This window comes from Kryptolebias marmoratus, linkage group LG18 (assembly GCF_001649575.2).
Source record: "Kryptolebias marmoratus isolate JLee-2015 linkage group LG18, ASM164957v2, whole genome shotgun sequence".
Classification (NCBI taxonomy): domain Eukaryota; kingdom Metazoa; phylum Chordata; class Actinopteri; order Cyprinodontiformes; family Rivulidae; genus Kryptolebias; species Kryptolebias marmoratus.
The window spans coordinates 20,311,017-20,324,868 of NC_051447.1; the positions used below are offsets into that span (position 1 = coordinate 20,311,017).

General features: G+C 47.4%; 4 protein-coding genes across 5 annotated transcripts in view; 2 read left to right on the plus strand and 2 right to left on the minus strand.

Moving 5' to 3' along the window:
• Positions 1-5,843, plus strand: part of kiaa0930 (KIAA0930 ortholog) — a 13,500-nt gene extending 7,657 nt beyond the window's left edge. The window contains exons 3-10 of one of the 2 annotated variants that reach the window (XM_025002330.2): positions 705-809; positions 1,284-1,361; positions 1,443-1,544; positions 1,883-2,023; positions 2,911-3,099; positions 3,446-3,605; positions 3,703-3,941; positions 4,181-5,843. In XM_025002330.2, coding sequence (XP_024858098.1) covers positions 705-809; positions 1,284-1,361; positions 1,443-1,544; positions 1,883-2,023; positions 2,911-3,099; positions 3,446-3,605; positions 3,703-3,908 — 981 coding nt within the window. In that variant the 3' untranslated portion in view covers positions 3,909-3,941; positions 4,181-5,843. The remainder of the gene's footprint in view (positions 1-704; positions 810-1,283; positions 1,362-1,442; positions 1,545-1,882; positions 2,024-2,910; positions 3,100-3,445; positions 3,606-3,702; positions 3,942-4,180) is intronic. The other variant, XM_017439426.3, reaches the window with a different exon arrangement.
• Positions 5,844-6,588: 745 nt separating this feature from the next.
• LOC112449817 (protein ALP1-like) lies at positions 6,589-9,144 on the plus strand. Its single transcript, XM_025002319.2, has 2 exons — positions 6,589-6,744; positions 7,731-9,144. The coding sequence occupies exons 1-2, from the start codon at positions 6,601-6,603 to the stop codon at positions 8,760-8,762; spliced, it is 1,176 nt and encodes a 391-aa protein (XP_024858087.1). The 5' UTR covers positions 6,589-6,600; the 3' UTR covers positions 8,763-9,144.
• LOC108249810 lies at positions 8,900-10,705 on the minus strand. Its single transcript, XM_017439430.3, has 5 exons — positions 10,443-10,705; positions 9,683-9,776; positions 9,522-9,609; positions 9,247-9,411; positions 8,900-9,166 (listed from the first exon to the last, which is right to left on the minus strand). The coding sequence occupies exons 1-5, from the start codon at positions 10,474-10,476 to the stop codon at positions 8,939-8,941; spliced, it is 609 nt and encodes a 202-aa protein (XP_017294919.1). The 5' UTR covers positions 10,477-10,705; the 3' UTR covers positions 8,900-8,938.
• A 945-nt stretch (positions 10,706-11,650) lies between these two features.
• The window catches only part of nup50 (nucleoporin 50), a 27,307-nt gene continuing 25,105 nt past the window's right edge, over positions 11,651-13,852 (minus strand). The window contains exons 7-8 of the mRNA XM_037981109.1: positions 13,126-13,244; positions 11,651-12,329 (exon numbers count right to left, since the gene is read on the minus strand). Of these exons, the coding sequence (XP_037837037.1) occupies positions 12,130-12,329; positions 13,126-13,244 (319 nt within the window). The 3' untranslated portion in view covers positions 11,651-12,129. The remainder of the gene's footprint in view (positions 12,330-13,125; positions 13,245-13,852) is intronic.

Consider the following 13,852-nt stretch of genomic DNA (forward strand, 5'->3'; position numbering starts at 1 on the left):
GGGGACGGAGTGGGGACGGAGCAGGGGCGGGGCGGGGACAGAGCGGGGACGGGGCGGGGACGGGGCAGTGACAGGTGGTTCTGTTTGGATGTGGAACTAGAAACCGGACCGTGGTTCTGAGTGTCAGCAGGTGAAGGTGAGGAACTCCTGCTCCTCCGCCGTGAAGCAGCCAGGGACCTGAGGTCAAAGCAAACTGCTCTGCTCCCCAGGTCAGAGGTCAGAGGTCAGACTTTGTCCTGATTTATCTGTTCAGACATCGGCCGATCAGCTGATGGCTGATTTCCAGATGTTCTGAAGTCAAATCTAAAACAACCTGAAGTTGTTCTTTTTGAAGCAGCTGAAGGTGTTTGGATTCAGAGCAGTCCTTCATGTATCTGATGATAAAAAAGCTTCTTAAAGTCTGATTCTCCACAGGAGGACGTCTCCTGCTTCAGCTCTCAGAGACAAAATGGAGAACGGCGTCTCTTTTCGTCCTGTTTTGGCTCCACGGAGCAGAAGCAAATCAAACACAGACGATCTTCTGTGTTTTCACTGTGAGCCGTTTCCTTCTTCCCATCAGCGGCCGTTACCACGGTGACTGTCCCTGCGCTCTGATTGGCCTGTGGGCGAAATGAGTCCTGGCATGTGGAGAGGCGGTATCTCCCATCGGGTCCGCCCTCGGAGGAGGAGAACCCGATCCGGTTCTGATGGACTCTGTGTTTCAGGTGGAGGTGGAGGTCTACAGGAGGGACTCCAAGAAGCTCCCGGGCCTCGGTGACCCGGACATCGACTGGGAGGAGAGCGTCTACCTGAACCTGATCCTGCAGAAGGTAAACCTGGACAAACAAGAACAACAACAATAACAACAAACAACAACAACAGGAACAGTTCTTCATTCTGCAGACAGACAGCTTTAGAGTCAGTTTGGGACTGGGTTGTGATTGGTTTAAGGTCAGTTTGGGAGTTGTTTAGGACTTTATTTAGCATCAGTTTAGGAACCATTTTAAACTGTTTAAACTGTTTTTGGGTTTGTTTTATCTTGCTTCATGTTCTGTAACAGACCGGTCTGAACTCCGGGAGGTTTTAGAAGGATTTGGGGGTTTGTTTTTGACCTGGTGGAAACTGTTTTAGACTAGTTTTAGAGAAGGATGTGGATGTGGAAGGATCTTAGAAGAATGTTGCTGGTTTTGGACCTTCATTTGAACTTGAGCCTGGATCCATTTTCAGCCTGACTCGAGTCTTGTCTTTAAGTTTGGACTGAAGTTGTTCTCCACCTCCCTAACCTGAGATCTGTTGTCCTCCAGCTGGACTACGTGGTCACCTGCGCCGTCTGCACGCGCTCAGACGCAGGAGACATTCACATCCACAAGAAGAAGTGTCAGGTAGCCCCGCGGTCAGACGCTCCATCATCACAGCTGTTTTACTTCATCCGCTCCAACATGTTCTTCATGCTCCTCTCTCAGGAGGTCTTTGCGTCTCCCAGTAAACACGCCATGGACAGCAAAGGAGAGGAGTCCAAGATGAGCTACCCCAACATCTTCTTCATGATCGACAACTTTGAGGAGGTAGGAGCCCTGTTGGTTCTGTCTGTTCAGGCAGATCCTGATGTTTCCCTTTAATTAATCACAGATGAATGTAGAAAATGAAGATCAAATCTGAGTACAGGAAGCCGTAAAACATCTGAGCTCCTCCTGAAACAGATTTAACATCCCATAAAGAGCTTTTTACCGACAGGGAAGTGTTTTCTGCACAGTGCTGTAAATCCAGAAAGACAGGATCCAGGGTGGTGATGGGAAGCTGAACTGAAACTAATAAAGCTGAATGTGGAACTGAAGCTGCTGTGTTTCAAACATGTCGGCTGCAGGGAGGGTTCCTCACGGAGTTTGAACCTGTGTGTGTTCAGGTGTTCAGAGACATGACGGTCGGCGAGGGCGAGATGGTGTGTGTGGAGCTGGTGGCCAGTGACAAGAGCAACACCTTCCAGGGTGTGATCTTCCAGGGCTCCATCCGCTACGAGGCGCTCAAGAAGGTCTACGACAACCGGGTGAGAGACGCCAAGCGACCGTGCAGAGGGCTGTTAGCGGGGATGCTAATGTGAGCAGCTGCTACTGCTGATGGTGGTTAGCTTAAACACGGAGCGCAACGGTTAGCAAATCCTGGAGCGCGGTTGGGTTCCCAGATTCTGAACGACATGGAGGACTCAGGAACAGTTTTTGTAGCAGCATGCTAATGTTTGTCACTGTTAGCAGAATAAAAATTATCGTTAGCTTACGCTTCTAACGACCAGCTGAAGTGTTAGCTGGTAGCTAAAGCAGTTTGTTACTGTAGCTGTTGGCTAATGTTAGCTGCATGATAATGTTAGCAGCTGGCTAATGTTAGCAGCATGCTAAAGTTAGCAGCTGGCTAATATTATCAGTTTATGTTAGTAGTTGATGATTTTTAGCACATTTTAATTGTCAGCAGTTAAAAGTTTAGCTGTTTTTAGTATCTTGATATGCTAAGCAGTTGTTAATGTTAGCTGTGTTAGCTGTTTGCTAATTTAGCCAGCTAGGATGTTGGCAACAGTTAGTTAATGTTAGCATTTTGTTATTATTAATATAAGTATGGCAGTGTTAGCATTTGGCTAACATTAACAGATTAATAATGTTAATAAATAAGGTTACTGATAATGTTGGCAGTAAAGTTGGAGGTTGATGTTTGTTATCACAGATTAACACCGTTAGCAGGTAAATCTGCAGTTAGCTGATGTTAGCAGATGTTAGCAGCTTGTTAGCAGATGTTAGCAGCTTGTTAGCTGATGTTAGCAGCTTGTTAGTGGTTGGTGGCTGCTCTAAGTGTGTGGAGTCCTCTCACCGCCTGGTTCTGCTCTGTAATGAACAGAAGTTGGACGGGCTGCGGTCCGCTCTGTGTTGACGTGTCTCTGCGCTGCAGGTGAGCGTCGCTGCAAAGATGGCGCAGCGGATGTCCTTCGGCTTCTACAAGTACAACAACATGGAGTTTGTGAGGATGAAGGGCCCGCAGGGGAAGGGCCACGCTGAGATGGCCGTCAGCAGGGTGCCGACAGGAGACACGTCCCCCTGCAACACCGAGGAGGACCAGGTGTCCCCCATGCATGAGAGGGTGAGGACATGACTGGGACTGGGCTGTGGGGACGAATGTGAACCCAGAACTTCCTGCAGGAAGCAGACAGGAAGTCCAGACAGTGAATTTAGGTCAGCATGAAAAATGAAAGTCTGGACTGAATTATGTATAAATATCCAGCCTGACTGGTAACTGATGTCAGGATGAAGTAAAACTTCATTAATCATCAGAGGAAAAATAAAAAACCTAAAACTAAAAGATTATTAAATGTATCTGAAGTAAAAAAACATAAAATTGTCGTTTAGATGAATGTAAATAATGAGGTATGTGTGAGTAAATTCTTCTTCTTCTCTGCCGCTCGATCCGTTTCTGCGCCGCTGCTCAGGTGACGTCCTTCAGCACTCCTCCGACCCCGGAGAGGAACCGGCCGTCCTTCTTCTCTCCGTCCCTCAGAAGGAAGGTGCCCAGGAACCGAATCGCAGAGATGAAGAAGTCTCACTCTGCCAACGACAGCGAGGAGTTCTTCAGGGAGGAGGATGATGAAGGTGAGGATGGAACTAAACGAAACGTTTGATTTACAGTCGAGGCGTTCTGACGGCGAGCCTGGGCCTCTCGTGTCTCCGTGTGTCTTCGTCTCCTCAGATCTCCACACCACCACCAACCTGCGCTCGCGCTCGCTGTCGGGAACCGGACGCTCGCTGGTCGGCTCGTGGCTCAAACTGAACCGGACCGAAGATTACTTCCTGCTCTACTCACACCTGACCTACGTCACGCTGCCGCTGCACCGCATCACCGCAGGTCAGAGCGCCGCACTGCGCCCTGAAGCCCTGCTCCTCTGTGACCTCTGACCTCTGACCCTGTAGCCTCTCATTCAAACACAGGTCCTCTGTCTTCATCCCTCCACCTGTTCCCTGTCCTCACACATGCCCTGCTGTCCTCACACACGTCCTCCTGTCCTCATACATGTCCTCCTGTCCTCACACACATCCTCCTGTCCTCACACATGTCCTCTTGTCCTCGCACATGTCCTCCTGTCCTCACACACATCCTCCTGTCCTCATGTCCTCCTGTCCTATTAGACCCAGCATGTCCTCATGCTGTCCCTCTCTGTGTGTGGCAGACATCCTGGAGGTGAGGCAGAAGCCCATCCTGATGACATAGCAGAGCCGGACTCGCCTCAGAGCATCACCGACCAAGTGCCTCCTCCATCAGGCCCCTGAGACGGCGCCGGCGTCCCCGCTGTCCGGACGGAGACACGCCCCCAAACAAACCTGCTTCGAACCTGGAGACGCTCAGGAGACGACGCTCCGCAGACAAACCAGCCATTCAAGAAGTGCCTCCTCCTCCTCCTTTCACTTCCTGCACTGTCTGAGGTCGTCTCCATGGAAACGGGCCAGGCGTGATGATCACGTGACCTGACGGCGAACAGGGATTGGCTGGTTTCTGAGCAGGAAGTGAGGAATGTGTGTTTTTCCTGTAAATATTCTGCTGCTTTCACTGAGACGCCTTGACTGCAGGTTGTGCTTTTAAAGACAGAGACGGAGGGACACGTGTCCAACTCACGGAGGACACTGTGGGACAAAAAGAGCTCCGTTTCTGATGTTCCTGCTTTTAGATCCTTCCGAGTATTTAACAAGTCAACATTTATCAAGAATAATCAAATGTTAAAAAACGAGAGGAAAACGTGTTTGGATCAAAGTTTAACTCTAATAAAGAACTTCCTGCGAAGGAATCGAGGATAAAAACATTTTATTCGAACTTTTTGATATCTTGTTTCTAAATTCAGTTTAGATTCAAACCAAAACATCTTTGTTTTGTTGTGTTTGGCAGAAATGTGGACTTTTTGGGAACAAGTTCCTGTTTTTATGAACAGCAAACTTCTCGAGGATGAACTGTTGTCGCTCCTGACTTCACACAATGATTTAAAAACGTTTAATGTTCGTGGAGTCATTTCCTGTCTTTGTGCTCCTAAAGCCTTAAATCTGACTCAGACTTTCTCCTTTTTCCTCGTCTCCAAGCAGCCGACTGAGTTCAGTGAAGTTTAAAGCTGCTCACTTGAACTCATGAAGAACGGAGGAACAGATTGTTTTAAAGGAAACACCGGCTGTTTACCTCTGCAGGCTGAAGGTCGATCACATGACCCGAGCGATTTGTTTACATCGACTGCAGACCTGCGTTCCAGAAACACATATCAGTAAACTCTCAGACTGCACCAGGTTTTATTTTGCAGTGAGGAGCTTTAAAAACTTCACAGAACAGTTTGATGTTTCTTTGGTTTCGTTCAATTTTTGTCTGAAATATGTTGAAAACAAGTGAAAGTTTTAAAGAAGTGACCTGTTGGACGTTAAAATGAACATTTTCTTTATAAACGACACTAAAACAACTTTCAGAGGTGAAGCTGGTGGCTGAGTGAACAAACAGGAAGTGAAAGTGTTCAGATGAATTAATGATCTGTGGCTCAGGTTGGTTTCAGACCTGAGTGACGTGGAGTTCCTCCTCTCGGGCCGGGCCGAACCGGGCCGGCCGCTCGTCTCTTCAGTGTTATCGATGCTGTCGCTCGTAGTTCCTCCGGCTGAATGTATCCTTCCTGATGACAGCCTGCACTGTAAAACGCTTCAGGCGCCTTTTTCAAAGCTGTTTGTTAGAAATGTTTGGTTGGCGTGATCGTTCATCACAGCTTTTGTACTCACTGTTCTCGTGCATGTTGGCGGATTTCTTCTTCTGTTGCACTCTCTACACTTTCTTGTATTTATTTATTAAAATACACATTAGCAGAAAACCTGTTTTGGCTTTTTAATGTTTGATTTTTTTTAGATTGTGACCCAGAAGCGCCACCTGCTGGTTAAACCGCAGACCTGCTCTTAAATCAAACATAAAATTATTATAATTCATAATAAATGAAAGGAGATCAAACTGTGATCAGGAAGTTTGTTCTCTTGGTTTATTAAAGTTAATTTTACTGTAAAACTTTCCTAAATACTTGTTAACAAACAGAGCTTTTTTTGTTTAGTGAAGTTGGACAGATTGACTCCCAGGATCCATAACTTCTCAGAATTAAACTAGTTTTAAACTCAGCCGATCTGTCAGCCCTCAGAGTGTGTGTTGGGGAGGACTCTCAGCTACTACCACACCAAACCTCAGCTCTATGTGTGAAACTGTAAACGTACTTTAATCATTACTTTCATTAAATCCACTCAGTGGTCCCTGTTTGGTTAACCTCTTTATATTTTATTGAGGAAAAACATTCAAAACTGGAGTAAATTAAAGATATCTGCATTTATGTTTTTTTTAAATAGATAAAAGAATCAAAGTAATCCATTTTAAACCCTTTGGTTTGGTTTAAAACTGAAACTTTCAATAAAAATAAAGTTAAAAATCATAATTCAGAAGTCTTCATTGTTTTAAGTGTGAAACACTAACAAAATATGAAACTGGTTTATATAATTTACTCAAACAGCTGTTTTTGTTTGGGCTCATTTAACTCACGTTGTGCGCATGCGTGAGCGCCAGTGACGTCATCAGCCGTCGCCGGTTGCCGCGATGAGCTCCCAACTCGGGCAGATCTCCGCTCTTTGCGCTTTAAGCGTCTTTTCGCGTCTTTCTGCGGCCAAACAGAGAAACGCGAGGAGGAGGAGGCGGGTTCGGCACCAGCTGCTGATGTTGGCCGGTCCGGTTCGGTTTGTGGTGAGTCAGAACCACTGAAGTTCTTAACTGTCACTTTATTAACAAATCCCATTTAAAATCACACAAACTGGACCAAAAGGCTGCAAACCACAAATGATCAAAACATAATTTTAACTGAATAAAGTAAGTAAAATTAGTGGCCAAATAAAAATAAAATTCCAAAAAGTGAAAATAAAATTCCCATTTAAAACAGAAACAAACAGGATAAAATCATTTCTGCAGCTTTGATAATAAAAAATAAGTCATAGTTATGAGAAAGCATGATATTGTCTAAAGATTATAACTTATTAAATTAAAAGCACAACATAATAACTCCTACATATGACAGGAGGACAGAGTCAGGTGAAGAGGTGAAGAAGAGTCCAGCAGGATGGAGGAAAGGTTCAGGAGGGATCTGTGACAAAAGGGTGGCAGCAAAGGTCAAAGGTCAGGTTTACAGACAGCGGTGAAAGCAGCCATGTTGGATGGTTTGGAGACAGAACAGGAAGTGTCAGAGCTGAAGATGTTGAGGTTCTCCTTGGGAGGGACGAGGATGGACAGGCTGAGGAATGAGGTCATCAGAGGTCGAAGGTCAAAGGACTAGGAGATAAAGTTAGAGAGGACAGACTGAGACGGTTTGGACATGTCCAGAGGAGGGACAGAAGGATGTTAGAGACAAAGAGGAGACATGGATGCAGTTAGAGAGGACAGAGTTAGATGGAGGAGGACCTGAACAGGGAACAGCTGGAAGGTTTTATATTCAGATACGTTGGGTCATTATTCTAAGATCTCATAATTCTGACTTTGAGGAGGAGATGAGCTGAGTTCTCAGGAGACTGATCTGAGGTCAGATCTGTAGATCAGCAGCAGGTTTGGGTCGTGGAACTGAAAGCATCAGATGATGGACCTGAGAGCTGCAGAGGTCCTAACAAGAAGACTGAAAACATGTAGGTTCCTTTTCCCGTGAAGCTCTAAACTCGTGACGTTAACCTGGTTTATTTTTCCAGACCGGGAATCCTGCGTCTTACTGCAAACTGAACCACAACGTGCCCATCCTCCGCCTGTGGTTTGACGTGGAGGCCGAGCTGAAGCAGGACTTCCGCCTCAGCAGGAGGACCATGCACGGCCTGCAGCGGCTCCTGCAGAGGGACCAGGACCACGGCTGGGGGAACCAGCTGGAGGTCCTGATCTACGTGTACTGGCTGGCTCACGGACTGTCCTACCGCGTCGTGTCGAGCGTCTTCAACGTGCCCAGGTCCACGGTTCACCGCATCATCCACAAGGTGGCTCAGAGCATCTGGCTCCACCTGCATCAGGCCATCAGCTTCCCTCAGACCGAGGACCTGCAGGAAGCTGGCCGGAGGTTCGTGGAGCTGTCGGGGACCGCCGCCTTCAGCAGCGTTGTTGGCGTGATCGACAGCACTCACATAAAGATCCGCCCCCCCCAGCAGCACCGCAGCGATTATCTGAACCACGAAGGGTTCTGCTCTGTCAACATGCAGGTCATCTGTGATCCTGACGGGAGGTTTTCGGACATCTTTGTTGGATATCCAGGATCCGTTCAGGAAGCACACATCCTGAGGAACAGCAGCTTCTACAGAGCGAGACGCTTCCCTCCATCAGGACACGTCCTGCTGGGGGACGAAGGTTACCCCTGCTTGGACTCGCCCGTCTGTCTCATCACGCCGTACCAGGAGCCGGTCACCGGGCCGCTGCAGGCCCGCTTCAACCGCCATCACCGCAGAGCTCGCAGCGTGACCCGCAGGGCGTTCGGGATGATGAAGACCAGATGGAGATCCACCCTCTTCAGGTCCTTGGAGGTCAAACCCACATTCGCCCCTCAGGTCATCTCCTCCTGCGCTTTTCTGCACAACGTCTGTCTGGACCACGGAGACACGCTGGAGACAGACAACGATGTCTCTCAGGACCTCCTTGACCCCCGACCTCCTGCTGAGCCGCTCACAGACGGCGAGAGGCCGGGAGGAGCCACCAGAGACAGACTGGCTGCTCTGAGCGCGCTCGCCGTCCGACGCACGTGAGGACGCTGCGAGTGATTCCACTTCCTGTTTGGCTGTGTGTATCCTCCCAAAGATCTGAGGAAGTCCAGTTTTTAAAAACATTTTCAGTTTCTGATGATGTTCATGTTGGCAGATATCTGGAAAGTTCTCGTTGTGTTTACTACCTGAAAACAAAGTGAAGAAGAAGAACAGAAAAGTTACATTTTTTCAACCAGTTTTTCAAACAGGTTTAGAAAGCGCTCCATTTTGGCCTCGCTCTCCTGGTGGCGCCTCTGTTCTTGAACGCTTTCCTCCTTCAGGAAGTCCAGGATGGGGTTCGTCCTCCTCCTCCTCTTGTTTTTAGGCGAGCGGGTCGGGGATTCTGGAGCGGCCGCGGGGGACGCCGTCCCTGAGCTGGACCCGGCTTCTGTGGGCTCAAAAACCTCCTGAGGGACACAAACCATCAGTTTACAGCTGAATGTTCTACAACCACAGCTGTTGGTTTGGATTCATCGCCGACATTCACCGTTTTCAGCTCGAAGCTCGTGTAATCGGGTTCTGGATTGAAGGATGCAACAATAACGGGCGGCTCCAGCGCAGGCACGTCCCCCAGCGCCTCGTGCATGTCATCGAAGTACTGCCAGGTGGCCACCGTCACCTCACCGGTTCCGGGCTTTGGGGTCCCCAGGTCCTGCAGAACCCAAGGATCATCAGAATCAGGCTACAGTTAGAGACTCAAACCACCTGCAGCTCTGGTGAGAAGGAAGTCATCCGCAGGGACACCTTCCTGGAGAACCTCACCTTGTACTTCTTCTTCAGGTTCTCCCACTTCTTGGAGACCTGCTGCGGCGTCACTTTGCCCTCCAGGCTCAGCTCCCGGATCAGCGACCTGTTGGGAGCAGACAGAACCGTCAGGACCCGGCCGGCTCACGGGTCGGGAAATGTCCGGACGCCTCACGTACTCCCACAGCGGCCGGACGGCACTTTTGGACTTGCTGAAAACGGGCTCGTTTTCCGTCCGGAACCGGATCAGGCGCCTGGTTTGCTGCGGCGTCCCTGAACGGGAGAGAAGCGGGTGGATCGTAAAAACGCTCGGACCAGACTGAAGAAATAAATCTTTGTTTTTATTGTCAGAACTCCAGGTGAGCCGTTACCTGGGCCGTCAGAACCAGGTCAGAACACTGAATATGAGACATTTTGACTCAGGACTCTGTTTGCTAACTTTGAGTAGCTGTGGCGGCCATCTTGAATCAGGTGGACTCAGCTGTAAACGACTTTAGTTTCATTAAAATCCATCCAGATATTTTACTAACAGACAGAAGGAAGCAGTAACATTATCTCAGCAGACTTTTAATGACATTTAAGCAGATTTTACTTTAAGTTTATAAAATCTTTGCATTAAAGATAATTATTATTAGAAATGGGACGTAAGTTAAATCCATTCTTTTATAAAGTGATGAACGTTCTGATGTATAAAAACAAAATAAATAAAATAAATGTCTTTTTGTTCCTTTAATAAACCGTTTCTGTGTGCAGCTGCTGTCTGAGGCTTACTTTCTGTCTGCCTGTCATCAACCTGCAGTGAGACAGGTGTGTGGTTACCGTGGCGACCCCAACGAGCGACAGGTAAACACCTGACGAACCTGCTGACGTCACACGTTATTAACGCGCGAGGGGCGATAAAACCTTTAAACACGAACACCTTCCAGAGAAAACACTCACATTTGTGGAAGTCCTTGTTGACTTGAGGAGCCATCTTGGCGCGTGCCCCCCCCTCCTCCTCCAGGGGGAGGGGTGTCCCATTGTCGGGCTGTAGGGGGAGGGCGAAGTGTTTTTATTCACTCCTGACGTTTATTTCCCCGAAACAGTTTAAACTAACACGTTACTGCTACTCCCTAACGATAACTTACAGACTTTATCTGCTTTTTGGGTTGAATCTGAAGCTAGGAGGGGTAGTGGCTAAAATATCCCCGCTACAAAATGGGACGCCCCTTCTAGAAGCTGTGACGTCATCAGTCTGTGCCCGAATGGTTTCAGCAGATGCGACGGAAACATCTTCTGATTTTATTTATCAAATAATCAGCAGTTGTTACCAAAATAAACCACAAAAATAGACTTTATATTGTAATAAATATATATATTTTAACTGGAAATATTTAAACTCGTGTTTAAAGTGAAACAAATGTGTAAATATCAGGAACATAGTTAAAATAAAGCATTAAACCATTTAAATCCTCATTTCTGTGTTAGAACTCGGAGATAACTTTCAGCTAAGACCACACCACATTTAAAATGTCCGTTAAACTAAGTTATATACACTTCTGTTTGTTAATGTCAGTTAACGTAGAGCACTCGGTGTGACTGTTGATGACCCTCAGCTACTATCACAGCATATTTTAGCTCAGTATCTGTGAAGGTTTTAGCATTGATTAGCTGTGGCAGCCATCTTGAGTAGGGTGGACCCAAAGAGTTACTTTATATTTTAGTTTCAAGGTGATAATTGTTAGAAAGTCCTGTTTATAAGAAAGAGGCACAAACCGGGTTCTGACACCTTCCTGTCAGAACCCGGTTTGTTCTTTGGGTTCCACCCTTCAAACGATGGACTCATCAGAACCGGACCGCAGAATGTCCTGGTCTCATGGAGCCTTCACTCGTGTGGACGGTCAGGTCCGTTTGTCTCACCTGGGACAGACAGGGCACCAGGTGCATTGTGGGAAGGTGAGCTGGAGGGGGCGGAGCGATGCGTTGGGTTCTTCTGTTAGCGAGGCGGTTCCTGTGACCCGTAGAACCTACCCAAGCTTCAGAACCGTCTGAATCAACAGGTCCGATCCACAGCTTCAGTTTCTAACTTTGTCTCGGAGGCAGAGATCTCAAACTGTAACCGTGGAGACAACAGAACCAGAGCTGGAACCAAAATGAGACGAGGCCGAGGCAGTTCTTCGGTTTTTGTTTATTCCCCAATAAAATGTCTGTACAAATGTTGTGAGGATGACAGCCTTCCTCCCGAAGGCCGAAGAACAAAGGACACTTGGAAAGCCACAGAGTTCGTGTTTACAGGACAACAGAAAGTAAAGCGGGTCTGTTTCACACCTCCAGCTTCTCCTGCCTACACAATAAATAGTTTCCAGAGCAGAACCATCACTCAGCAGATGCACTCATAAAAAAAATAAAAATAAAAACTGTTGATGCAAGTATTTAATTTGTAAAACCAAATCGATTGACCCCTTGTTTGGAGGGATTTCCCCAAAAGCGACCGGTCTGGATTCAGGTTCGGGTTAAAACGGAACCAGAGGGAATGTAGCCGCACGACGACCCGGTTCACAACATTTCACAGCATGAGGACGCAGTTACAGGACGAGTCGGGGACGAGTGGGGGACACCTGAGTGACGGGGACACGACCGCGGGGCTTCAGTCTGTCTTCTGCTCCAGGGTGCTGTGCAGCTCGTCGGCGTCCTCGGCGGTCTTGACCCGGATCAGGAGGGGGACGGGGCTGCCGGGGTTCTTGTCGTCGACGGGCGGGTTGGGGACGCAGACCACCATCACGTTGTTCTTCCCGACCCGCGAGCACGGCATGGAGGGCGGCACCATGATGTTCAGCAGGATGTTTCCTAACAGAGACAGGAAGTTCAGCAGAATCCAGCATTAATTCTCAAATAACAAATAAATTAAATCAGTTCCTGATAATCCTGCTGCTGTTGAACAGTTTGAGTTTCTGATTCTTCTGATCCAGATGAAGAGCTCCTGATGATGATGAAGTTTCTGTTTTTTTTACTTAAGAGTTAAACTCTTAAATCTAATCTTCCTGCAGCTCCTCAGTTTGAGCAGCAGGTGGCGCTGTTTGACCACACTTTGTTCCAGTTGGAAACAAATATTTGTTTTTAAAAAGAATTCCCACCTAGTTTAAGAAATGAATTACAAATAAATCTGAATCAGTTTCTCTGAAAACATTTAATCAGCAGGAGGGCGGATTATTTCATCTGAGCTGACGTCAGATACTTCCATGAATCAGATGAAGCTGCTGCAGCTGCAGCGCCACCTGCTGGCCGGCTGTGAGCGCCGTTTGTTCGTGGAACCAGGATTCAGGAAGAATCTGAGCGGGAAACGTTCCTGAACTTCAGCGTCTCTGAAACCAACGATGACGTCGAGGTTGAGCCGGAACAAACGGAAAACCTGCAGAGACCCGACCCGACCCTCAGACCTGAACAGACCCGATCCTCAGACCCGACCCGACCCTCGGACCTGAACAGACCCGATCCTCAGACCCGACCCGACCCTCGGACCTGAACAGACCCGACTGACCCCCGGTCCGTCCCTCAGACCCGACTGACCTGATCCGCTCCCCAACCCTCAGGCCCGACCCTCAGACCCACTTCCTGCTCTCAGATGTGGTTTTTGTCGTTTTACCCAGATTTGTGTCGGCTCGAATGATCAGCTGAATCTTCCCGTCGGCCGTGTTTTTCAGGTGCAGCGTTCCCACACCTTTCTCCTTAAACTCCGCCTCCTTCTTGTAGAACAGCTTACACCTGGAGGGAACACACACACACACACACACACACACACACACACACCGGGTTAAATCTAAGCTTTGACAGATTTAATTATCTAAATCACTGAAAACTAAATTCTGGATTTACTGCATATTTTAAACTTTTTACAACCACAGATTGATTTTGTGATGCTGAGTCAGCATTTTTGACCTTCAGCTCGTTCAGGACGTTTCCACTTTTAATTTATCTAATTTGACCTTTTTTAAACAGATTTCTTCATTTTAACTTTCAGCTCCTGTTCTGTGAACTAAGATTCATTAAACCAACAGCTGCGTTTAACCCTCTGGGGTCGAGGGTGAAACTGGACGTTTTTTGGACTATTTTAAATTTGCTTTATATTTCACCCTAAAAGTGGTTTAACCTGCCATGTTTGGAGTCATTTTTTTCAGCACAACCTCTCAAGTGTGAATTTCAAGTAATATTTTACTTTTGACCTCCTGTATTAACACAACAGACCTACAATCACACAAAAAACATAAAATTCGAGTGGAAATTTCTTAGTTTTTTTTACTGTAAAAACCACAAACATACTTAATGAAATGTTTTTACAACTTAGAATGCAAATATAATCAGTAATATTCATA